General features: G+C 41.8%; 1 protein-coding gene across 2 annotated transcripts in view; it reads right to left on the bottom strand.

Moving 5' to 3' along the window:
• Positions 1-22327, bottom strand: part of LOC117449830 (Krueppel-like factor 15) — a 28118-nt gene extending 5791 nt beyond the window's left edge. Inside the window, exons 1-2 of one of the 2 annotated variants that reach the window (XM_034087725.2) lie at positions 22308-22327; positions 1890-3456 (exon numbers count right to left, since the gene is read on the bottom strand). In XM_034087725.2, coding sequence (XP_033943616.1) covers positions 1890-3355 — 1466 coding nt within the window. In that variant the 5' untranslated portion in view covers positions 3356-3456; positions 22308-22327. Of the gene's footprint in view, positions 1-1889; positions 3457-5077; positions 5277-22307 lie in introns of those variants that run through there. The other variant, XM_034087724.2, reaches the window with a different exon arrangement.
• Positions 22328-25203: the final 2876 nt, after the last annotated feature.

Genomic DNA, 25203 nt, shown 5'->3' with positions numbered 1-25203 from the left:
ACCGGTTTCCAAAATTGTCTTAGTATTCCGCTGAACGTGTCATCAAACATGCTTCCATGGGAACAACGGCATGCTACACATGCTTTTAACTCATCTTTCCTCATGAGAAAAAACTAAAGTCAACTAAACAAAGCATAAGACATAGAACAACTTGACAATACGTAATATGCTTACAAATACTTGGATGTTAGCCCAGACATAATGCATAGTGGGAATTTTTTTCCCACATCTGTCGGGTTTTAAGTGTCTGCAGGTGCACAGACTGATAAAGCGTGGAGCAGAACAGCCTGCTGACCAAACTTATCTGATTCCCTCTTTGTCATATTCTCAGACATACTTGCTTTTCTTTCTTTAGCTAAAGCCAAAACAAATTCTAGCTTCACCTTCACACTCAATTCTTACCATGGTTTAACCTTAACCATGATGCTTGCCCTAACGTAACCCTGCGTCCATCCATGTGTGACAAAGACATGCACACAAACAGACCCGCGCCATGTGCACCCTTGGGCAATAACTCTACTGCATGTATCGAGGCGGGATTTGCACTTTGGATAGAAGAGGTGAAATCAGGATTTTAGCCATTAGCAGCCAATGAAAACCCTATCGTAGATCATAAATTAATTCTGGGTCTGCACACTTTCAACTTGAGTCTTCAATGATCATGTATAGTAAACCTCTACTGCATTAATGTACAGGTGTGGGAAGTGGTTTGCAGACAGAAGGCAAACAAGTGGAGTAACGAGAAAAGGGGCAAAGTCTACATGCAGCACAACTTCAAAAGCGGTTCTATCTAATCTACAACTTGAACCTTGGTACAAACACAAACTGATAGCAGGGACACACAGCCAGCATCTAGAATGGAACAAATGGTCACCATCTTGAATAGGCTAGGATACACTTTCCCTAAAGATGCCCCCGTTGCCCTCATAACCATAAATCACATCAATCTAAACTGAGCCAGATGAACAATCTTGAATATTTAACATGTATTTATGACCCCGTAATACATCCTCCTTCCTGTAAAACAATACCTCCTGCACACATTGGTGGCATGAAAGACATTCTTTGTAATAATGCAAAGGACTTCAGGTGGATGGAAGCCTTCCAACATGTTTTAGCCCTAAGAAAACACAAACAAACAATAAAACAATAAAACGGTTCCATTCAATTGGTGCATTAACCCTAACCCTAACCCTAACCCTGTCCTTCCTTAAAGAGTATCAATGAGTCTTCTTATCTGTGATAGCCCCACAATAAAGAACACCTTTTTAGCTGCTCCTTGCACAACAAACTGATTTCATTCACTTCTTCGAAGTCTACACACATTGGATAAGTCAATTATCAACAGCTGTTTATGACTCCGCACTGAAAGTTGATAAGTGTGGTTCCTGTAACCTGTGTAGTATAGATAAACAAATAGAACACTTCACACTGCAAGTGCAACTCAGATACATTTATGAACACTTTTAATGTGTTGCATATTTGATCAAACCCTTTCATCCGTTTGTCTCGTTCAGTCATTCAACCTTCTGATCAGTTCTAGATCTAAATCTGAAGGTAGACAGAGTTTGAATATAGCTCCAATGTGTCTTTATCTCTCCAGTCAATGGCTACTCTGATCATTTCATTGAACAATTTAATCATTGGATTTTTTTAACTAAAAGGAATGCAGACCTCTGCAAAAGCCAAATGCCCCATCTCGCGGTTTTCACGAAATTCCCCAAAAGTTGATTTCCTTGGCCTCGGCTACATTCTTCATTCATTTTTTTCCAAGTTTCATGATATCCTGACCAGTAGTTTTCCCCATAATCATGCTGACAAACAGAAGAACAAACCAAACTAAAGGCAACGTTCTTGACAGAGATAAAAAGGCACTTGGTTCTGCTCACCTCCATCCACAGCCGGGCCACGTGCAGGCGAATGGTTTCTCCCCAGTGTGCCTCCTCAGATGGGCTTTTAGGTGGCTGCTCTTTGTGTACATCTTATTGCAGCCAGGAAAAGAGCACTTGTGCATTTTAATGAGGTCTGCTACTGCACTCTTCTGATACCTCTGACCTCCAACGAGGACCCCTGCATTCGCGCCACCGCCAAACCCGCCTTCCCCGAGCCCAATGGGTTTCGCGGCAATAGGCACCGGTGCAATACGGACAAATTTGGGTGAAATGGTGGCTCCGTTTTTGCTCGAGCCGGCAATGTTTGTCGAGGAAAGCAGCTGAGGCACCAAGGCAAAGGTCTGTCCTTGGATGTTGACCAGGAGTTGGGCGATTTTTATATCTGACGGGGCCTGGTTCGGCTGGGACTGGCTTTGCTGTGTGGCATCTTCTGATACTGCGCTAGGGTTTGGCTCTTGTTTGATCTGTATGGGCTGGATTTGTAGGATGACAGGCACACTGGAGGCACTTGTACCTTCTGATGAGGCTTGCGGGGAACCACAATCCTCCTGTTTTATCCCATCAACACAACTGGTAGAACCAGCTATACAACTAGCATCCACTGTTGATGGTGAGCTGTCCATGTCAGATGCACATGGTGTATGTTTGGTCTCTGCATAGGAGGAGAGTGGAGAATGAGCCACAGGCACAGTCTGATCTGAGTTCTGTGGCAACGATGCAAGTTCTCCTGCTAATGTCCTGGTATCTTTCGCCTCAACATCTTCCGACAATGGCGACATCGCCTCATCGCTCCCCTCCTCTTCCTTCTCCATTGCCACTACCATATTCTCCTCCAGGAACTCCTCAATCTCCTCCAGGGTGGGCTGAAAGAGAAGCGCTGTAGGATCCTGCAGTTCGTCCAGGAAGACAGGGAAGTCGTAACCATCCTCTTTGGCCTGCTGATGGATGAGAGTCAACCGCTCCCTCTTGGACTCCCAGGCCAGACCCATTGGTAAAAGAGAGGCAGATGAGGATGAAGAAGGTGCAGAGGATAGGGATAGAGACGAGTGAGAGCTGCTGTTGGCATTAGAGCTTAATGAGGTGGTAAGGGAGGCCTGTGAGAGGAGCAGGTCCAGCAAACTTTCTTGACTCTCTCCTCCGGAAGAGCTACAGCTCCCGCTGCTCCTGCTGCTCCTGCTTTCGTAGCTGGAGGCGAGGACGTGCCGCAACGTCGGTGACGAGGACTCCGGGCTGGAGCAGAGCGAGGACCGAGGGCTGGAGGAGTCGCTGAGGTCATCCTCAGAGAGGCGAGGGGAGGAAGAAGGCGCCACCACTTGGTAGGGGTGGTGGTGATCGTAGATGCAAGCGTCAGTTACCATGCTCCCGGGCAACGTGCCACCATTGGCGTGGTAGTTGTAGTCGGACCCTGGGGAGCCGGTATAATACAGGAAGGTCTCTTCACCAAGCGGCAAGTGATCCACCATTCCTGTGCGGGTGGATGGCAGCTGGCCTCAGCGCTGCTCGGAAGATCAATCTGTTCTGCTGCTGATCGGCTGAATGTTGATGAGAAACCTCTGTGTTCTATCTGCAAACAGACAAATGAGTGTGTTTATCATTTGTTATGGCAATGGAAGAACATTGGCTTTGAATAGGACTGCATACCAGCCAAAAACTACATTATTTTGCGTGAAAGCAGATACTTTTATATATGTTTCTTAACAGTTAGCAGGTTTGTGCTCTGTAGAGATCATTCCCAAGAAAAGCAGCATGACAACACAGCAACACTCAGTCAGGTTTAGTCTGACCAGGGGTTAATGTTTCACAAGACAATCCCTCAAGTTCATATTGGATTAAAATAAGTAAACCAGTAAAAAGTATTATTACGATGCAGCCTCTGTCCACTACCTGCTGCTTGTTAGAGAGGTCTGCAGCTGATGGCACTTCAAAAGGAAAGTCAACCACGTGAGAAAGGAAGTTGAATTTGAAGATGTGTGCGTGTGTGTGTGTGTGTGTGTGTGTGTGTGTGGACCCTGCAGCTGCTGGTTCAGACTTCAAGCTGACCATGTGGAATCAGGGTTCCCATTTCTCACCACTTCGAACATTGAAGCCACATGGTTCTGCTGTCATTTAATGATGTCTTTTATTTCCTTCTAGTGGGTCCTATTTCAGCTTTTGTTGATATAAAAAAACAATTGCTATTCTGCATAACTTTTGGAGTCAAACCAAGATACACTATCAGAAATACTTTTTTTTTTTTTTAAATCAACTAAAAACCTTGTGCAATGTACGGGTAAAGTCAGGGGTTAAAAGAGAGTTATTTCATAACAGATATTCAGTGTAAGTGTCTATTATACCCAGCCAACAGCCAACATTACATGTACACGGATTAAAAATGCTAGACATTTTCAAACTGGCCTTGGATGCAATGAGAGGCTTATGATGATTACACATGACCGTTAACTCCACTTTTAAAACCTCAAAAGGCTTAATGTGTGTTAACATGAACATAATAAAAGGGGCTGAAACAATGATTGTGCGCCCTCTCCTGCTTAGAAAGTAAACCCCCCCAGAGGTCCTCACATAGATTTGAGGCTGTCCAGGGAAAATGACTAGATACATTTTATTATTATTATTGCTAATATTACTTCATTGACTTTCACAGGACCTTTAGGACTAATGTTCTCATGATGTGGCACAGCTGTTTACCGCCTGATCCAAAACCAACATTCAACTAAGACATGGTTGCTTATTTGATACAATCATATGACATCGAAATGAAGGTGAGGGTGGTGTGATGGGTTCTACTGCTATTTAAGTTTGGAAAGGCAATTTGGAAAATGCCTGGCTTGGCCAAGTCTTTAAGTCACATGCCCTACAGTAACCCTGCCGCCGTTAAACATCAAAGAGACTTTGACAGCATGATGCGCGCCGGGTGTTCACCATGCGCCATGGATAATCAGTTACGGAGGTGAACTCGCGATTTATGACACGTTTAACACCGTGACGGCTTGTCAGATCACAGAAATCAAGTGCCAATATTAGTTATACATGATATAAACAGCAGCAGGATAATGCATACAGCTAACAGTGTCCCTACGAGTGTGCATGGGTACTGTAAAAACAAAATGCCATGCTGTAATCCACAATACGAGACAGAAAACATACACAAAGTATGAAATCACACAAGCATTTCTGCTTCGACTCACTTGCACAATTGAGGAATCCAACAATCCGCTCCTTTGCGACTCTTCTCTTGAAAGTAGCTGTCAGTGCGTAATAGCGCGTAATGGCAATGTAACTCCACGACACGGTCTTTGTATTGCTATACGCCTCCACATTCTCTCCCTCTATCTCACACGTTCACACACACTATCACTCTCTCTCTCCAGAGGGCTGGTAGTTCGCTTAAGCGTCACATGATCGGAGATACTGGGTTTATTACAGCAGGCAAATTAGGGGGTCGGATCATGAAGGCTCGCCTGCACGGCGCGCCGCAATTGGCTCTGGGTAGATGGAGGCCGGCCTCAGGGCATGGCGTCAGGGAGAGAAGGTGTGTGTGTGTGTGTGTGTGTGTGTGTGTGTGTGTGTGTGTGTGTGTGTGTGTGTATGTGTGTGTGTGTGTGTGTGTGTGTGTGTGTGTGTGTGTGTGTGTGTGTGTGTGTGTGTGTGTGTGTGTGTGTGTGTGTGTGTGTGTGTGTGTGTGTGTGTGTGTGTGTGTGTGTGTGTGTGTGTGTGTGTGTGTGTGTGTGTGTGTGTGAATAGGACTCGGATATGTCAGGCAAGGTTGTTTTTTTCCTCAGTGTTTTGACATTTCTCCACTTATATAAAATTCACATTAAACATTGACATGTTGTATACTGTAATTCAATTGGTATATTGTTTTTTAATATTCTTTTAATTATGAAATATAGGAAAGATAGTTCAAATAACAAACACAAACTAAATGGCACTATAACATCACAAAAAGCAAATCCAAATAGGATTGAAAAATTAAGTTTGACAGCATTGATCAATCCACACACACACACACACACAATATATATATAAATAAAAAATACAGCCAGGTAGAGGAAAACCATCCAATTCCATGTTGTTTTTTGCTACTTCTTGATGGATTTAGCAATTATATAAACTTGTAAGAATGTATTTTTCAGGACTGCAGGTGACATAGTAAACCGGGGTTGAAGCTCTCCTTTTGCAGTGCTTCAGAAACAACTTGTGGCACTTTTCATGCGTGCGGCCATCTACAACACTACCAATGCCTTCCAAGACAGACATGGTCTGACGAAACATTATAATGTATTCTTTAAAGGAATGGTCCACTCATTAGATAATTAATCAAAACTTCAGTATTTAGTGAAACGTTATGTTTAAACCATACCCTGAAGAAATCAGCGATATTCCCCGGTAAATAATGATTTTATAGCTCTTTTTTATCAAGACCTGTATATTCCGTCTGGCCGCCGCCATGTTTGCCATTTTCAGTAGTCACGTGATGGTCGTGACGTCATCCATGCGTTCACTTTGTCAACACACGGAAACATGGTGGAGTATTTCAGTTCGGACTCGTCAGCAGAGGAAGAAGTTTTGACCAATGTGAAGAGATTGGATGGGGGAATTCAGCCATACATATCAGTATGACAATACGACACCCTCTGTCCTAAGACCCTCACATCGTACAAGGAAAAACTTCCGAAGAAAACCCACAGTTTAAAGGGAACATGGGAGAAACCTCAGGGAGAGCAACAGAGGAGGGATCCCTCTCCCAGGACGGACAGACGTGCAATAGATGCCGTGTGTAAATTGAAGAGATAATACATTTGCAACATAGGTAGTCCAAATGTTTGGAAATGCATGTGTGTATAATAGGAAGATGATATAAGATACTATATGTATGCATGTAGTACCACCCTTGCTAGCGATTCCCTCTCTAGTTTAGCATACTCAGCTTCGTTGTCCCTGGCCATAGAATCACGATTTTATGGGGCCGGAAAAAACTGGGGTAAAATACACACTAGCCGGTACTACGCTATATGGAAAGGCCACCAAAAACTGTCCTGGCCTGGACGCTAAAGGACGTTAAAACGGGGCTAGCCGCTGCAATGGAAATGCGCTATAACATACCTTATTCTTACTCCGAGCACTACTTCTGCTCCTCCTTCACACTTGCAGAGGGCGATTTCTCAACTGGCCGAACTGGTGTCCTGGTCGGTGATGACACCAGAAAGACCGATGGTACTGCATCTCCATTAAGTAATGGTTGTTCCATAAATCCCATGTTATGTTTTATCATACTCTCAGAGTAGTCGTCCGGAAATTTGAAATGTTCGCTGCATACATGAGCCTGTGAATCTTTCGGTTCGGGCCGGCCACATTTCGCTAGCCACTGCCTCTGAATGTACTTCTTACGCTTACCTTTTGGCAACAGATGGAACCGAGCATTCCGTGGATTGTTCCTATCAGAATTATGGCAATATTTCGCGATACAGTGAGGCATATTTGAAGAGAGAAACTACAGTAAATAACATGGAGATCAACGTGTCTTCGAAAACCAAACGCATGGTTTACGTCACGTCCGGAAAATGGCGGCGCCCACAGTGTTGATGTTATTTCGGTATATAATCAGTTTAAAATCACTGATAATGTCGTCGGATTAAAAAAAAAAGAGAGAGAGACTGGCAGAGACTGGTCTGTTTTATCGGATGATAATTATTTAAAAATGAGTGTCATGAGCATACCATTCCTTTAAAAGCACAAGTGGACCCTGAATCAGTAATTGTTGTAGATGTGGCCTCTGTAGCTTTGGAAATCTTCAGTAGTGGAAAGTAGCCAAGAACATAATATACTCCAGTAGGCCTAGTGTACCATACCTAAATACAAATTCAAGCAAGTTTTTGAGAGGGTACATGGTGGGGTTTGTGCAGCCTCTTCGAGGGCAAAACATATGGAATATGATGACATAACAGTAGCAGAAACTATAGCATCAACCGTAGCAGCAGTAGTAGAACCAGTAGCAATAACTAAGCAGGTAAAAGATCATACTCAAATGAAAAGCATACCACTCAGTGTGACGCCGTGTATCATTTGTCACCGCATAATAGCCACTACAGTTCAAGTGTGTATTTTATGAACACATTGAAACACTCTTAAAGTTTACAGGGAGGCAGAGAATGGATCATTTATCCAACCACAGTGAAATGTAATCTAACCTACGCAAGCAAATCTAATTAGGTCGGAGCCAGTAAAGTGACTTCAGCCCAGCGGAGGTGTTTATATGAGGCCTGCCCAGCTGGAGTGAAAGAAAAACTTCTATTACTGATGTTATTAGGCAGCATGTAAACACACTCACTTTCCTACTCAATGGCTCCCTCTTTCTCTCAGTCACTCAGACACATTCGTCCGTGGTCATCTGAAACAAGTGTGCCTTGACTGCATAAGGGAACCCTTTCAACTAACAACCTGATATGTGTGCCCTTATGTATAACAGTTTATGTAAATTAAGAGGACATATTATGCTCATTTTCAGGTTCATATTTGTATTCCGTGTCTATACCGTGACATCTCCCCATGCTTTAAAGGAGACCTATCATGCTATATTTGAATAATATATTGTAGGGCCATACCTATATAAGGTATATCTATACGTTTTTTTTCTTCAAAAATACCAAACAGATCATGCATTTTAGCCATGCCTCATTTTGCTCTCCTACACCCTGGCCCTTTCTCATTTCATCAAATCCCCCTCCTCGACTCCTCGGTCCTCCGGTAGTGACCCGGAAATGAATCTTAGCGCGCCATGTTGAAGGACATCTCATTTCTCTAAATGCACTTCGAGGACCGAGGACCGAGCGTCGAGGAGGCTCTCTGGAGGAGCTATAACCGAGGATACACTGATGGGTCCTCCACGGCTCCTTCATGGATGCATTTCCGGCAACAGAGATGTTTCAAAGAGTCGTGACGCACGGCCGGACTGATCTCAGCCAATGACAGCTCTGCATGCATCCCCTGGATATTATTTTATTAACTGCTTTCATCGCGACGCGATGTTTACAGTGAGAACAGCTGTGAGGTCCGTGCAGAAAGCAGAGCAGTGTGTAGAATGTATATCACTCGGTATAACAGGCCTACTCTCTTTATTTGCTGTAGTTTAGTAGATATCTACAAACAAAGAGTTGATATTTTTCTAAAACCATTTAGTGCTTCACAATAAAATACACAACGGCTGTAGCCTGTTTTAGGAGCTGTAGGTGCGTGTGTGGTACAGTGTGTAGGTGTGTGTGGTACAGTGTGTAGGTGTGTGTGGTACAGTGTGTGCATAGATGCAGCGGACAGACAGGTCTCAGTTGGTTTAGTGTCCTCTGCTTACTTTTAATACTTGTAAATACAACTTTTGGCCCGTAATTTATTTCCCTCATTGTAGCGACCAGAGAGGGGTGGGGGATATATCCAGTCTCTGATAGTGTTACGTTATGAGTGCTCTGTTTGATTCTGAAATTGTATATATTTATATAAATATATACATATATATGTGTGTGTGCGTGTCCGCATCTGTAGGCCTAGCCTGTTATTGTCTCATTACCGCACTGTGAATGAATCAAAGTAAATATATAAGTCATCATGAACACATCTGTCCATCAGACAGAGGGCTGCTGTGCCTCCTGTCATCATTAATGGTCTCTTTAAAATGACCGCTCAGAGGAGAGGAGTTCTCATTTCTCTAACCGCCTGCTGCTTCCCCTCCTCTCTCCTCGGTTCCCCTCCTCGGCTCCTCCGCTCGCATCTCCTGTGAGCGGGACTAAGCATCGAGGATAGGAGTCGAGGAGGGGAGTTCGAGAAATGAGAAAGGGCCCCTGTCTTTGCATGTGCTGCAGCTGACCACGCCCCCCTGCAAAGGAGGGGGCCGAGTTACGAGCATCATGTTACCATGCTGTTACCATGCCACGGCAACCTCTCATTCCCCTGATAGGTGTAGAGTTGGCCATATAGGCGGAGCTCATGGGCGGCGCCAGGATGTTTTTGCTGCAGTAGCTTAGCAGTTGCTATATGACAGCACGGGGTTGCTAGTTAATTTTCAAAATAAATAAACAAACAAACAATACCAGTGGGCCAAGCACGAGCCTGTTCATATTGTAGCGTTCACCGCTATTCAAGATCACAGATCACTCGAGCATTCAATGTCGACAACGTTCTCTTTATTTTCTGGTACTGACGGCCACAGCCACGCCTTACAGAACCAATCAATAGTATAACACTCATGACTTTTCCCCACACTCGAAGACAACTCCTACCGTCTCGTACTCCCTCCACACTCACCGGAAAATGCAGACGCACACCTGGAAGGGGCGGTCTCTCCCTAACTCCCACCAACAACATTGCCTAAATAACTTTACAAATGTACTAAACTGTGCACATCTGATAACTGACATAACTATTAACTTGGAAACGCTACAATATTATCATTAATATTTACATTAAAACATTCCTTTGACACTTATAACATTACTTTGCAAGGTAAGCACAACCAAAATAAGTTTGTAAAAGCAGAATTTGAACACTGTTTCTGTGCTCCTACAATATTTTTGTACAATACCATTACACCCTGAGGAGCGTACAAGTACACAATAGCGATCGTTCACTGTTTCAACTGGCATGCTGTGGCATTTAACCTCATCACCACACCGCAAACACACACACGGTTGTCCGGCTCCATTGGGGATCGTGGTCGTTTACGCTGACTTGTGAGAAATCTTTCCATTTTTGATCTGTGTTCACATACTGAGAATTATAACAACATTAGCCAAGTAACAGTTTGCGCTTTAATTTACAACGACCCCTGATAGATCTCGCGAGAATGTGTATAAATATATATAGATACATTTTCATAACAAAACAATGGGGTTGCTAAGCAGACTATTTTCAAATCTGTATCAGTCTGTATCAGATCCGTTCCAGCCCCGTTTTTAGAGATTTGGGTATGAAGGACAAGAGAGAGGGTTGTATTTTCTGACACTTGGTGAGTTCCCTGACACACCGGGGACACATATTCATGTATAAAAGACGTACACAAGTGCATTTTGCATGATGGGTCCCCTTTAATGTTCAGAAAGCACTTTATTTTTTTCATACTGCCTGTGCTGCAGCTTATCTTTTCACCCTCTGTCTGAAACCAGAGCGCAGTCTGCTCTGATTGGTCAACGGTTTAGGGATGTACCGCTCCTAAGCCTATCATGTACAATGTGTTGGAACACTAGCCAGTAGAAATGTGAGTGTTACAAAGTGATATCCTTATTTAAAACAAGAGTCTGTTCGTTACTATTACACCTGGGTATGGTGTAATTGCAACAAAATACATTTGTAAAGTAACCCTCCCAACCCCGGTCACTTGATTGTATTAAGAGGGTGGTTTGTCATAATCTGACAATGTGTGTGAAAAACACGGAAAAATGGGGATTCTGAAGTAATTACAATGTATGATAATCAGCGACATTGTCAGACTATGATGGGGTACTTGGACTCCACTTGGGAATGTTGTCAGGGATATTAGTAGCCCAGGTGCTTTTCCTTCTAGTCAAAATGTCCAATGTGAGTGGAGCCTTTACCTACTACACACAGTGCAGTATCTGTGATAACATTTGAAGTTATTTATGTTTCCCATCCCAACACTTTTTTTAAACTTTCCCCACAAATGAAATGGACCATGGCTCATTTACCAAAGTCTCAGCTGACCTGCAGTCAGACAGAGGTGCTTCCTGTAAGGCTGTGGCCTATAAAGTCCTTAAAAAGAAAACGGGGTGGCTGCTGTTCACTGCATCCAGTAAACACTATTCCCTTCGTTTACTCACAGATTACATCTTTGCTCACGTCAATAGTCAGCTTGTTAAATACATTAGGAAGTACTGGTATCATGTTGGGCTAGGCTGTACAGGAAGTGTCTCTGTGGCCAATTTAAGGTCCCAAGATCTATATTTTCGGTCTAATTTGGTGGTATATTTGAGGAAAATGCAGCGTTTGTAGTGATTACTCAGTAACAGACTCTAATGAAGTCCATTGAGGTTATTTTCCCTGTACCAAAACTAATTGGATTTGGCTGCTCTCTTCAAACTCTCAAACACCTACGCTTGAATAGGCCCAGATGGACCTAATGGGTCAAATTGATTGATTTCCTCTGGTAATGCTTGCAATGGGCCACAAGTGAAAAGGAGAAATGGTGTGCTCGTTGGTTGCATTTTTCAAGGTTGAAGCGATGACAGACGACATCAAAAGTAATGCAAAAGAGGTATGTAAATCATTTCTAGGCAGTATAGTGTATATTTATTATTTATTTTGGACAAGGGGGTTATCAAAGTCATGGGATTCTTATGGAAAGATACATATAAAATGTTTCTGATGTTGGCCATAGTGGCAGCTGGGTCACTGTTTTCCCTGAGTGGAGATTACACACAGGTTTGTTTACCCCTTTAAACTGTAACCATCTTAAGTCTGCCTCACCATCTGACCCCTGCAGCTTTAAACGCTGCCATGTAAACAGGAAGCTACACAAGTTCACTGGGTGACTCGAGCAGGTCTGAATTTACACCGCCGTGTCCGAGCTGATTATTTTCCTTTCACCTGGTCCGACTCAAGCACATAAGCTTCCATTGGCCTCTTAATGTATACTTTGTCCTTTCCCACTGTATTTGTGTTTCCGTTTTTAATTTTCCCTTTTGATTTGGGAAAACCTTCAACGTGAAGGTTGCCAACAGGTTGTTGTTCCAAAGAATATTTTAAATTGATGCAATAAGGCAGGCGTGCTTAGTTCTTATGGTAAATTGGTAACTTCCATTCAATTAGGGCTGTTAACGTATTAACGACAGCGATTCATCTGAAATCCTAAACCCATTAATAAAATTGACGCAAATTAGTCACATTACCAAGTTTGACCCCAAATTCCTCCCATAATCCAAGCGGGGATCTTTACCAGGAATTGCATGGCAGTAGGAAAGCCAAAGAAAGCAGAGGAATTGGCACAAGCTACATGTATTGCAATGACTGGAGATTGCTGGACATCAGTGTAACAGCATATCTTATAAATGGGAAAAAGGCAACTGCACTTGTTTGCTTTAGGTGTGATGAAAAAGGATGAATGCCTGTAGCTGAAGCATGTGCTAGCCAGTTTGTTAAAGTTTTCTATGGGAAAAAGTGAAAAAGTTCACTTCTGTAGGAACAGATAGTGCTTGCAATATGATAGCGGCAGCAAGAATACTACCATACAAGCAACAACCCAGTGTAGCTCATAGTACACACAGGGTAATAACAGCAGCTCTATGTGATAGTGCTTTATTGATGCTTTAGCTAAGGGTCAAAATAGTGTCAGACTTCATGCCAATAATTGAGAAATCCCAGTTTATTGTTGGGATAAACTCAATAACATTTTGAACCTATTGACACCACTCCAAACGTACAAATGTTCCAACAAAACAAGTTCCACGCAGAGTCTCTGCATGCTGTTCTTACCTCTCTATTAAACTACATTTACACATTTTTAAATGGCTCACCAATGAGTGTCTCTATTTTTTTTTCTATTCCTTGATAGGTTCAGCCAGACCTTTCACTTGTACTGGCAAAGCACCATTGCATAGTGGGAAGATATGTACCACCATACTAGGCTACCACTAACTTAACGCTTCAAATCTGTTTCAGGTTTTACTTTATTTATTGGTGGCTGTCAGATCTTGTTTTTTTCTCTGAGATGTTCAAAATAAATTTCCAAGAAATGTTTTTTCGGGAGAGATTACATGTATTACGCGACACTTCACCCTTTGCCTAAATATTCTGTTTGTCTCAAGTACCCAACACACACACACACACACAAACACATTTGTTCTCAGACAGTCCCTCGAGACGCTCACTGTACCACCAGCATTGAGAAATATGTGTGAAAACAACTCAGTGTTGGGGAAGAAAGATTCCCTCCGAGAGTTACGCAATACGTTTTTAATAAAGCTGCAAAGAACCTCAACCCATTTACCCCAACCACTCATTACCATTACCGCCAACACACTCCTCCCCCCCAGTCTAATGCACTTCTTATACCTCATTCACACCAACGCAACTCCGGTTCACGCTCCGTGCTAGAGCTTTTCAGGTTCAGAACCGGTTCTTTGGTTTAGCGCCGGCTCTTTTCACACCGCCCAGAGTCCGACTGGTGCTGCACCATTGCGTCTTCGTTTGAGTCATGACGTAACCGTTTGCGTGCCTGCTTCATAAAGCCAAACCGCGCGGAAACCCCTCACAGCTGACACCGACAACAACAACAATGGCCGATTGTGCTCCAGCTTCCTCTGTACCTCTTCGGAAGACCATATTCCCAGTAGGTAGCTGGTCTCTTCAGTGGACCAATGCTGCTTGTTAAGTTTCTCCATCGTTGTGTACAAACTGGATAAAACGCCGGCTTTTAGTTGTTGTTCAGGAGTTGATCCCGCCCCTGCCCCCGCCTCGACGTAATCGTGACGTATGGTGCTTTTGCTGTGGCCGGACAATTTGTTGGTGCTCGAGATGAACTGGATTCCGGAGCTAAGAGGCTGCTCCGCTGCGGTGTGAACAGGAAAACCCGGTGCTTTTCAAGCTCCAGCTCCGAACCGGCCCTGAAACACCGTTGGTGTGAATGAGGTATTAGACAGCTTAGTTAGCCTTTAGTTCCACTGACAAGTTTCGGTGTCCTCGGCTTTTGCCTACATTACTCACATTCAAAAAAGGTATAGAATTATTCCTACAGAGCCACAGTTCAGGAAATAACCTTAAATATTGAGCAACAATCTAGAATATGTTTGCTCCATTTTAAATCAACATTTCATCTTCTAATTTCTTCCTTTAATCACTTTTCCTGTTAGCTAAGACACTCTGGAGCCAATTCACAAAGAATGGTTGCGCTGATAGCACCCTAAATTGCACATGACCTTCCACCGTTATCTGCAGTGTCTCAGATATATTAAAGATATTGTGCTAATGATATGACAGCCCAAACACTGCCAGCTGTGCAGTTTTTCCTGCTTGCGATTATTGATGAAAAGTATAGATAGCATAGCAGTGGCAATGGCAAAGAGAAACATACAAATCTCATTTTCACACTGCAGGCTACAGATCGACACGATGCAGAAGCATTCCTCAAACTTCAGGCAGGGAACTAAAAATGGGCCCTATTATGCTTATTGGCCTGAAACGCCTCCACTGGACTCCTTTGTTTACTTCTGTGACATAATGACATCACTATGTCACACCCACGCTTCTATTGGCTAGCTCTCCAACACATTGCACGTGATAGGCTATAGACCAGGACATAACTGGTCAGCCAGCTAACCAATCAGAGCAAACTGGGCTCTGGTTTCAGACAGAGCCCCCCCTCTGGAAAGAGGTCGTGCAAAATAGGGCGCTTCTTGAACATTAGAGCCACAGTAGAGAGGCACAAAATGCAGTGGCGAACCGTCAGGGCCTTCAAGGTATTCAGAGAATACCCTGGAACACTCAGATAAAACAAACAAAAAATCGATTTAATTATATAAATAAAATGTAAAAAAATGTATATAAAATGAATAAATGAGAATCGTATCCGTGTTGTTGATCTGTAATATTACAGTGTTACGTTGATTTGTTTGTCCTTCTCGGACCATGCACTACGCATTTCAGTGGTTTTGTGTTAGAAAAGAAAGCAACCAATCAGATCTTGTTCTGGGTCTCTGGGTAGAATATCCTTCAACCAAGGTATTCTACATCCTTGATAGAATGCCCTGGCCGTTGCATTGAATGAGAGTGTACGTTTGGACTGACAGTTTGATCAACCAATCATATATTGATTTGTAGCCAATGGGCGTATTCTTTCATAGTTCCCCTCGGTTCCAGGGTACTCTTGAACAGGGGTTCCCAACCCCCGGAGGTGTTACTGCCGGGCCGCGAAATAGCTGTGAGTTTATCGTAATATTTGCAGAATTATAAATATATAAAAATATTTTATCATAATATTTTTTCAAAACGTTTTTAATGTTCCTACCTATACCAGTCATATTATTTCATCCAGTAGCCTAGTTAATCTTTCACCAGAAAACCGTTGAAAATGGCTTTTATGATGTTCCGAGGGATTCAGCGGCTCAGCCTGGTCTCAGCCTCTTGTGCACACGAGAAAGTTACCGGTGCGCCAAGTAGGAAGAGGAGCGCACAGGATCACCACCGTTTAATTGCAGACTGTTATGTTTATGTGGGGAAATGGCAGCGCATACATTATTTGAGATATATTTCAAACTCGGACTTAATTTTAAGGACATGTCGGCCAGGGGTGTAGAGCTATACGTTTATTTTATTAGCTTTTCTTTTTAATGACTGATTTTAAATGCCATTTTCTTAATGTCTTTCATTTTTTTGTAAAGCACTTTCAATTGCCTTGTGTTGAAAAGTGCTAGATAAATAAACTTGCCTTGCCTAGTCTTTGTTTAAGCACCGGATTGGCAAAACAGGAGAGTAAACCAGTCTGCCTTGATCTGCCATGTCCGGGACTCTCACGGTATCTGCTGCCCGCAGCTGTTCTATAGAAGGAAAACCTCCTTCACTTCATGAAATGGCTGCAGGCAGCATCAGGAGACAGCGGGACGTGTAACTCCACTTCTGAGAAGTGTAGCACCAGCGCGCTGAGATCTGTGCCTTTTTACGCACCGCCTTCGCTGTGTTTACCTTCATCAGAACAGCGATTGTGTGTGTGTGTTCTGCTCAGTGTGTGTGTCTGTCCGACACCAGCATTTGTTTTCAAATGACCATGAACAGTAATTTACACACATCTGGCTAACTCCATAGGTAGCACCTACAGTAGACTATATGCGGGTGTTCCCAAACACACACACACCTCGTTTTCCCATCACTGGATTATCCGTAAATCATACAAACAAAACAGCCTGTCCTACAAAAAACGACCATATAGGTCGATTGTTCAGCAGACAAATACGACCCAGAGTCACGTTTTAAAGTGTAGCACCTCTAGTGGGCGTGTAAGAAACAACATGCTACTGTCGATTGCAAACGCTCCGGAGGGTCGTTTATTCACAAATAACCCTCTCTGGAAAATCCTAAATTGTGGAATAGTTTGGCCATTAAAATGCTTTTTTATTAGATTTCTAGCGAGAAGTGTATATTGTACTTTTATAATCTACGTCCAGTGGCTGTGTAGGATCTACAGTTTGATAGATATACAAAGATGATTTGAGGTCTCGCCAGGAGAACGTGTACTGTATATGGGGCAGCTTCCTTCGTAAATAATTGGACAGCCTTCTGGGGAAAACCTGGTCTGATTAAGAGAGACGGCATTCACCCTACTTTGAAAGGTGCAGATCTCATTTCGGCAAACATTTCAGGGCTTTGTGGACGTAATCCATGACAAACTGGAGTCGAGACCAGGAGGCAGAGTCGCAGTCTTACACGCTTCTCTGCGCTCTCTCCTAGGCAGTCACCCATAGGAATCCCGAACCCAATAAAATACCCAATATTAGCGGTGTGTGTGTCTGCCCAAGGACAATTTAATGTAAAACCTAATAGAGGTGTCATACATAATAACCTGATAAAAGTAAATGTAACAACTACTACAGTGCAACAAAACAGGAAGATTAAATGTGGTCTCTTAAACATAAGATCTCTAGCATCTAAAGCAATATTGGTAAATGATTTAATATCAGATTATAATATTGATATATGCTGTCTCACTGAAACTTGGTTGAGACATGAAGAATATGTCAGCATAAATGAGGCCACTCAACCCAGCCATGTCAACACTCATATTGCTCGAGGCACGGGCCGAGGAGGTGGAGTTGCAGCAATCTTTGACTCAAGTTTACTTATCAATACTAAACCAAAATGTAATTATACCTCTTTTGAAAGCCTCGTTTTTAGTCTTACGCATCCGACCTGGAAAACTTTGCAGCCAATCTTATTTGTTACAGTGTATCGTGCACCAGGTCCTTATTCAGAATTCTTATCAGAATTCTCTGAGTTTTTATCAACTTTGGTTCTTAAAACAGACAAAGTAATTATCGTAGGTGACTTTAATATTCATGTTGACGATGATAAAAATAGCCTTACTGTTGCATTTAACTCTATATTAGATTCTGTTGGTTTCTGTCAGAGTGTAAATAAACCAACCCACTGTTATAATCACACTCTCGACCTTGTTCTGATTTATGGTATTGAAATTGAGCAACTATTAGTCGAACCGCATAATCCTGCTTTATCCGACCATTTCTTAGTAACTTTTGAAGTACTGTTACTAGACTACAAAGCATTAGTCAAAAGCTCTTGCAGCAGAAACCTATCTGTTAGTGCTATAGCCACATTTAAGGAAGAGATTCAACCAATACTTAACTCGATAGCATGTCTGCATGTAGGGGAGGAAACTTATACAAAATGTACACCACCCCAAATTGATCATGTTGTTGATAGTGCTATAGATGCGCTGCGAATAAAATTAGATTATGTTGCTCCTTTGAAAAAGAAGAAAATAAAACATAGATTAGCTCCATGGCATAATGCCGAAACCCGCGAAATAAAGCAAAAGTCTAGACAACTTGAAAGGATATGGCGTTCCACTAAACTTGAAGAATCTCGTTTAATTTGGCATATTACTCTCAATGAATATAAGAAAGCACTGCGTAAAGCGAGAGCAGCCTACTACTCTTCATTAATAGATGAGAATAAGAATAATGCAAGATTTCTTTTCAGCACTGTAGCCAGGCTGACAGAGAGCCACAGCTCGATTGAGCCTTCTATTCCCTTAGCACTCAGTAGTAATGATTTTATGTGCTTTTTTAACGATAAAATTGTTACTCTTAGAAACAAAATTAATGACCTCTTGCCTTCGACCAGTATAGTGTTATCAACAGCTCCCGAAATCGTAAGTTCTAATATTACACTAGATAGTAAACTAGAATGCTTTTCAGCCATTAACCTTGAACAATTACATTCAATGATTCTCTCTTCTAAACCATCAACGTGTATGTTAGACCCAATTCCAACTAAGCTGTTGAAGGAAGTTTTTCCATTAATTAGCACTTCTTTATTAAATATTATGAATATGTCTTTATTATCAGGCTATGTTCCACAATCATTCAAAGTAGCAGTGATAAAACCGCTTCTTAAAAAGCACAACCTCGATCCAGAGGTTTTAGCCAACTATAGACCTATTTCTAATCTTCCGTTCCTCTCAAAAATTCTTGAGAAAGCGGTCGCAAAACAGTTGTGTGATTACTTAAAAAACAATGATTTATTTGAAGATTTTCAGTCTGGCTTTAGAACACATCATAGCACAGAGACAGCTCTGGTTAAAGTCACAAATGATATTCTAATAGCCTCAGACAAGGGACTCTATTCTTGTTTTGCTCGATCTTAGTGCTGCATTTGATACTATCGACCATGATATCCTATTGCAAAGACTAGAGCACTTAGTTGGCATACAGGGAACTGCTTTAGGCTGGTTTAGGTCCTATCTATCTGAACGCTCTCAGTTTGTACGTGTTAACGATGAATCTTCCACGCAAACCAAAGTTAGCCATGGAGTGCCACAGGGCTCAGTGCTCGGACCTATTTTGTTCACATTATATATGCTTCCGTTAGGCAATATTATAAGGAATCATTCTGTAAACTTTCATTGTTATGCGGATGATACTCAACTATATTTATCAATCAAGCCTGATGAAATTAATCATCTAAATAAAATTCAAGACTGCCTTAAGGACTTAAAAACGTGGATGACCTTAAACTTTTTGATGTTAAACACGACCAAAACTGAAGTTATTGTACTTGGCCCGAAGAATCTACGAAACAAATTATCTAAAGACATACTAACTATGGATGGCATTAATTTGGCCTCCAGTGAGACTGTAAGGAATTTTGGTGTTATATTTGATCAGGATTTATCCTTTAACGCCCACATAAAATCAATTTCAAGGACCGCCTACTTCCATCTACGTAACATTGCAAAAATCAGGCATATCTTGCCTCAAAACGATGCAGAGAAACTAGTCCATGCATTTGTTACTTCTAGGCTGGATTATTGTAACTCTTTATTATCAGGGAGTACCAAGAAGTCAATCAAGTCGCTTCAGCTGATTCAAAATGCTGCGGCTCGTGTACTAACCAGAGTTAGGAAAAGGGACCACATTACTCCTGTTCTGGCTGCCTTACACTGGCTCCCTATAGAACACAGGATAGAATTTAAAATTCTTCTTCTCGCCTACAAAGCCCTTAATGGGCAGGCGCCATCTTACCTTAAAGAACTCATTATACCCTACTGTCCTACTAGGGCATTGCGTTCCAAGAATGCAGGGTTGTTGGTTGTTCCTAGAATCTTTAAAAGTACAATGGGAGCCAGAGCCTTTTCTTATCAAGCTCCACATTTGTGGAATCAGCTTCCAGTTTGTGTTCGGGCGGCAGACACCCTATCCGTTTTTAAGAGTGCACTTAAGACCTTCCTTTTTGATAAAGCTTATAGTTAGGGCTGATTAGATTCAGCCCCTAGTTTTGCTGATATAGGCTTAGTTTGTCGGGGGACATCTTACTTCTTCCTTCTCTCTGTCTATACCCGTGTACACTCATGTTCCGATTAACCCAGCTTCCCCAAATGTCTTTCTTTTTGGTGTCTATATACGCTGGGATCCGGAGTCATGGATGATCCTGCGGTCCTGTGTCCTGGATCGCGAGCGCTGGATCTTGAGTCGTGGCTGTGGTCCTGGATCATAGGTCCTGGATGGATATCCTCGTGGATTCATCTTCCTATTATACACACATGCATTTCCAAACATTTGGACTACCTATGTTGCAAATGTATTATCTTTTCAATTTACACACGGCATCTATTGCACGTCTGTCCGTCCTGGGAGAGGGATCCCTCCTCTGTTGCTCTCCCTGAGGTTTCTCCCATTTTTCCCTTTAAACTGGGTTTTCTTTGGAAGTTTTTCCTTGTACGATGTGAGGGTCTAAGGACAGAGGGTGTCGTATTGTCATACTGATATTCTGTACACACTGTGAAGACCACTGAGACAAATGTAACATTTGTGATATTGGGCTATATAAATAAACATTGATTGATTGATTGAAAGTTAGCGTGGATGAAAACAGTATTTCCGGTCTCGAAGATTTCATAATAAAACCTGAAGTATTCCCCTCACTGTCAAATGATTACACAGTGATATCTCCATTACTCATCCACTAAAAAACATCAGTTTATCCTTATTAATTACACAATATTGATTGGTTTAAATTGTGTACAATGCTTTTGTGTTTTTAACCTTCGATTCGGAGAAACAAATAGTTTTTTCGGAGTTTAGACACTACAGAGTTTCCGAAGACACTACACTACCCAGAATCCCCAGCTATCATTTGGGACTACAACATCCGCCTTGCTTTACAAACCCCGTGATTAGCCCTCAAGCTCTGTGATTGGATGTTGGAGTGGCAGTGCGACAAGATTACGCCGAGTGTCAAACAGCTCTTTGAAATGGAATGGAACTACGCCAGACTATCCAAGACTGGACTTGGACGGGTCCAGCACAGCCCTCCCCCCCAGAATTACACATGCTGGCTATTGTGTGTTTCGCAACATGTTCTATGTCACGTCTCTACTGGAAATTGTAGTTTTAAAAGACGTTTTCGTATTTCCCACAATTAGAAGTTGCCAGTATTAAACTGTATACATCCATGGAGGTTTAGGGGATACCAAACACATTGGTGTTATCAAATTTAAAACATAATTAATACATGGGTGAAAATTGCTTGTGTCCATAATGGGCAGCATTAATATACCCACATGACAGCTAAGGTCAGAAGAGCTTTATTTAACAGCTGGTCTTATGTCTGACCCCTCCTGTTGTTAATTGATAAGCCTGAAACATGCACTTGTCAAGGTTCAGATGCACGTTTAGCAAATATGGCAGTAGCCATCGATCATCTTAAGATAAGATACTTTGTTGATCCCAAGTTGGGAAATGTTCGTTACAGCAGCATGTACTACTTTGTTCTACTCCACTACAATTCAGAGGTTAACCTGGTATTTTTACTCTACATTTATTTTTGTTACTTTGCAGTTTCTGATTAATGATGTGAAATATAAACAACCCTTAAATCAGACTTTAGTTACACCTGAGTAAAATTCAGCCTTATCAGTTTGTCTGTTTTGCACATCCTCTTGTTAATATCTTTGGACGTCCTGCACTAAACTGTTTTATTGTAGAGATCACTACAGTATCTTCTTGATATTTTCTATTCTATATTTCTATCATTGACCCCTATTTTGTATGTAGGCTACTCTTAATATTTAAATGTTTTCATCAAATAATGTTATGATGTGTGAAGCAGGTAGGACCCAAATGCAGATTAACGTGAAAATTCCTTTATTTCAAGGCTATACTAACAAAGACAGAACAGAACACTCACCGAGGACAAGCCAAATCACAAGACGAACCAACACTGAACACAGGAAGAGACAAGACTAAATAGAGGGAGGGGTAATCACAAGACGAGACACAGCCGGGCAGGGGAGGAGAAACACAAGGGCCACAGGTGAAAACAATCAGACAACTAGACACACCAGGGAAACTAACGACGGGAGGAAAAACACAGGGAAAAGGACCAGACAATATACCCAGAGGAAAACATGACAGGGAGAACAGCAAAACACCCAAACCAAGACATAGAAAACGTGACATAACACAATAATCGTAACAAATATAACTTATTCAACAACTAAATTCAATAACGTGCTTTAACCACTAGGAGGTGCGGTTTAAAAAAACAGTGGTCTAGTTAATAAAACATAATAATATCAAACATATGACTATTCACTTTATTGTGAAATTAAAACAGAACGGTAAAGGAAAATACAGTTGCAGTCTCTCGATGTGAAGCTTATGCATTGTACCATGAACTTGTATAGACCTGTAACAGTCAACTGCATGAGGAGTTGGAAAGGTAGTTCAGAAAATCAGTAATATCTTTAAAAACTACAAAAAAGTCCCTTTCTATCAGCTGTGTACCGTTATGGTGTAAATACAGCCTATCTACTAATTGGATCAAATATAAAAGTCAGCCGAATTAGTGTTGATACTGCAAGGAGACGTATTGTGTGAAAAGAAATTGAAGATGTTGTTTAATTGTTGATATATTTATGGTCCACGTCACATATTCAGTTTTGGCGGCATTTCTTACAGTTTGTCGAAATATCTTCTGATCAGGGCTCTATAAATAAATATCTACGGCAGATATGTAATATTTAATGCAGCTGAACCGTGTATTACAATGCCGTTATCGTTATGTGATAACTTTCAAAGAGAAAAGCAAGAACACTCGGAATAAAGTATTATTTTTTTTTTTTTAAATGTTTTCCGATTTCATAACACATAAACACCATATCCCGATGTGCATTGTGGCGTGATTTTAGCCTATCAAAACCTCTGAAAAAAGAAATGTGTCTCTCAGAATCGAAAGAACAGGTGTAGTCCTAAACTATAGCTGGGGATTAAGGGTAGTAGTGTCTTCTGCCATCCTTTACTCCGAACAAATATATAACCCCCGGAGGTGTTACTGCCGGGCCGCGAAATAGCTGTGAGTTTATCGTAATATTTGCAGAATTATAAATATATAAAAATATTTTATCATAATATTTTTTCAAAACGTTTTTAATGTTCCTACCTATACCAGTCATATTATTTCATCCAGTAGCCTAGTTAATCTTTCACCAGAAAACCGTTGAAAATGGCTTTTATGATGTTCCGAGGGATTCAGCGGCTCAGCCTGGTCTCAGCCTCTTGTGCACACGAGAAAGTTACCGGTGCGCCAAGTAGGAAGAGGAGCGCACAGGATCACCACCGTTTAATTGCAGACTGTTATGTTTATGTGGGGAAATGGCAGTGCATACATTATTTGAGATATATTTCAAACTCGGACTTAATTTTAAGGACATGTCGGCCAGGGGTGTAGAGCTAGACGTTTATTTTATTAGCTTTTCTTTTTAATGACTGATTTTAAATGCCATTTTCTTAATGTCTTTCATTTTTTTGTAAAGCACTTTCAATTGCCTTGTGTTGAAAAGTGCTAGATAAATAAACTTGCCTTGCCTAGTCTTTGTTTAAGCACCGGATTGGCAAAACAGGAGAGTAAACCAGTCTGCCTTGATCTGCCATGTCCGGGACTCTCACGGTATCTGCTGCCCGCAGCTGTTCTATAGAAGGAAAACCTCCTTCACTTCATGAAATGGCTGCAGGCAGCATCAGGAGACAGCGGGACGTGTAACTCCACTTCTGAGAAGTGTAGCACCAGCGCGCTGAGATCTGTGCCTTTTTACGCACCGCCTTCGCTGTGTTTACCTTCATCAGAACAGCGATTGTGTGTGTGTGTTCTGCTCAGTGTGTGTGTCTGTCCGACACCAGCATTTGTTTTCAAATGACCATGAACAGTAATTTACACACATCTGGCTAACTCCATAGGTAGCACCTACAGTAGACTATATGCGGGTGTTCCCAAACACACACACACCTCGTTTTCCCATCACTGGATTATCCGTAAATCATACAAACAAAACAGCCTGTCCTACAAAAAACGACCATATAGGTCGATTGTTCAGCAGACAAATACGACCCAGAGTCACGTTTTAAAGTGTAGCACCTCTAGTGGGCGTGTAAGAAACAACATGCTACTGTCGATTGCAAACGCTCCGGAGGGTCGTTTATTCACAAATAACCCTCTCTGGAAAATCCTAAATTGTGGAATAGTTTGGCCATTAAAATGCTTTTTTATTAGATTTCTAGCGAGAAGTGTATATTGTACTTTTATAATCTACGTCCAGTGGCTGTGTAGGATCTACAGTTTGATAGATATACAAAGATGATTTGAGGTCTCGCCAGGAGAACGTGTACTGTATATGGGGCAGCTTCCATGTAAAGTTAGCGTGGATGAAAACAGTATTTCCGGTCTCGAAGATTTCATAATAAAACCTGAAGTATTCCCCTCACTGTCAAATGATTACACAGTGATATCTCCATTACTCATCCACTAAAAAACATCAGTTTATCCTTATTAATTACACAATATTGATTGGTTTAAATTGTGTACAATGCTTTTGTGTTTTTAACCTTCGATTCGGAGAAACAAATAGTTTTTTCGGAGTTTAGACACTACAGAGTTTCCGAAGACACTACACTACCCAGAATCCCCAGCTATCATTTGGGACTACAACATCCGCCTTGCTTTACAAACCCCGTGATTAGCCCTCAAGCTCTGCGATTGGATGTTGGAGTGGCAGTGCGACAAGATTACGCCGAGTGTCAAACAGCTC

This window comes from Pseudochaenichthys georgianus, chromosome 7 (genome assembly GCF_902827115.2).
Source record: "Pseudochaenichthys georgianus chromosome 7, fPseGeo1.2, whole genome shotgun sequence".
In the NCBI taxonomy this organism is placed as follows: domain Eukaryota; kingdom Metazoa; phylum Chordata; class Actinopteri; order Perciformes; family Channichthyidae; genus Pseudochaenichthys; species Pseudochaenichthys georgianus.
This window is presented reverse-complemented; position numbering and strand designations above follow the sequence as displayed.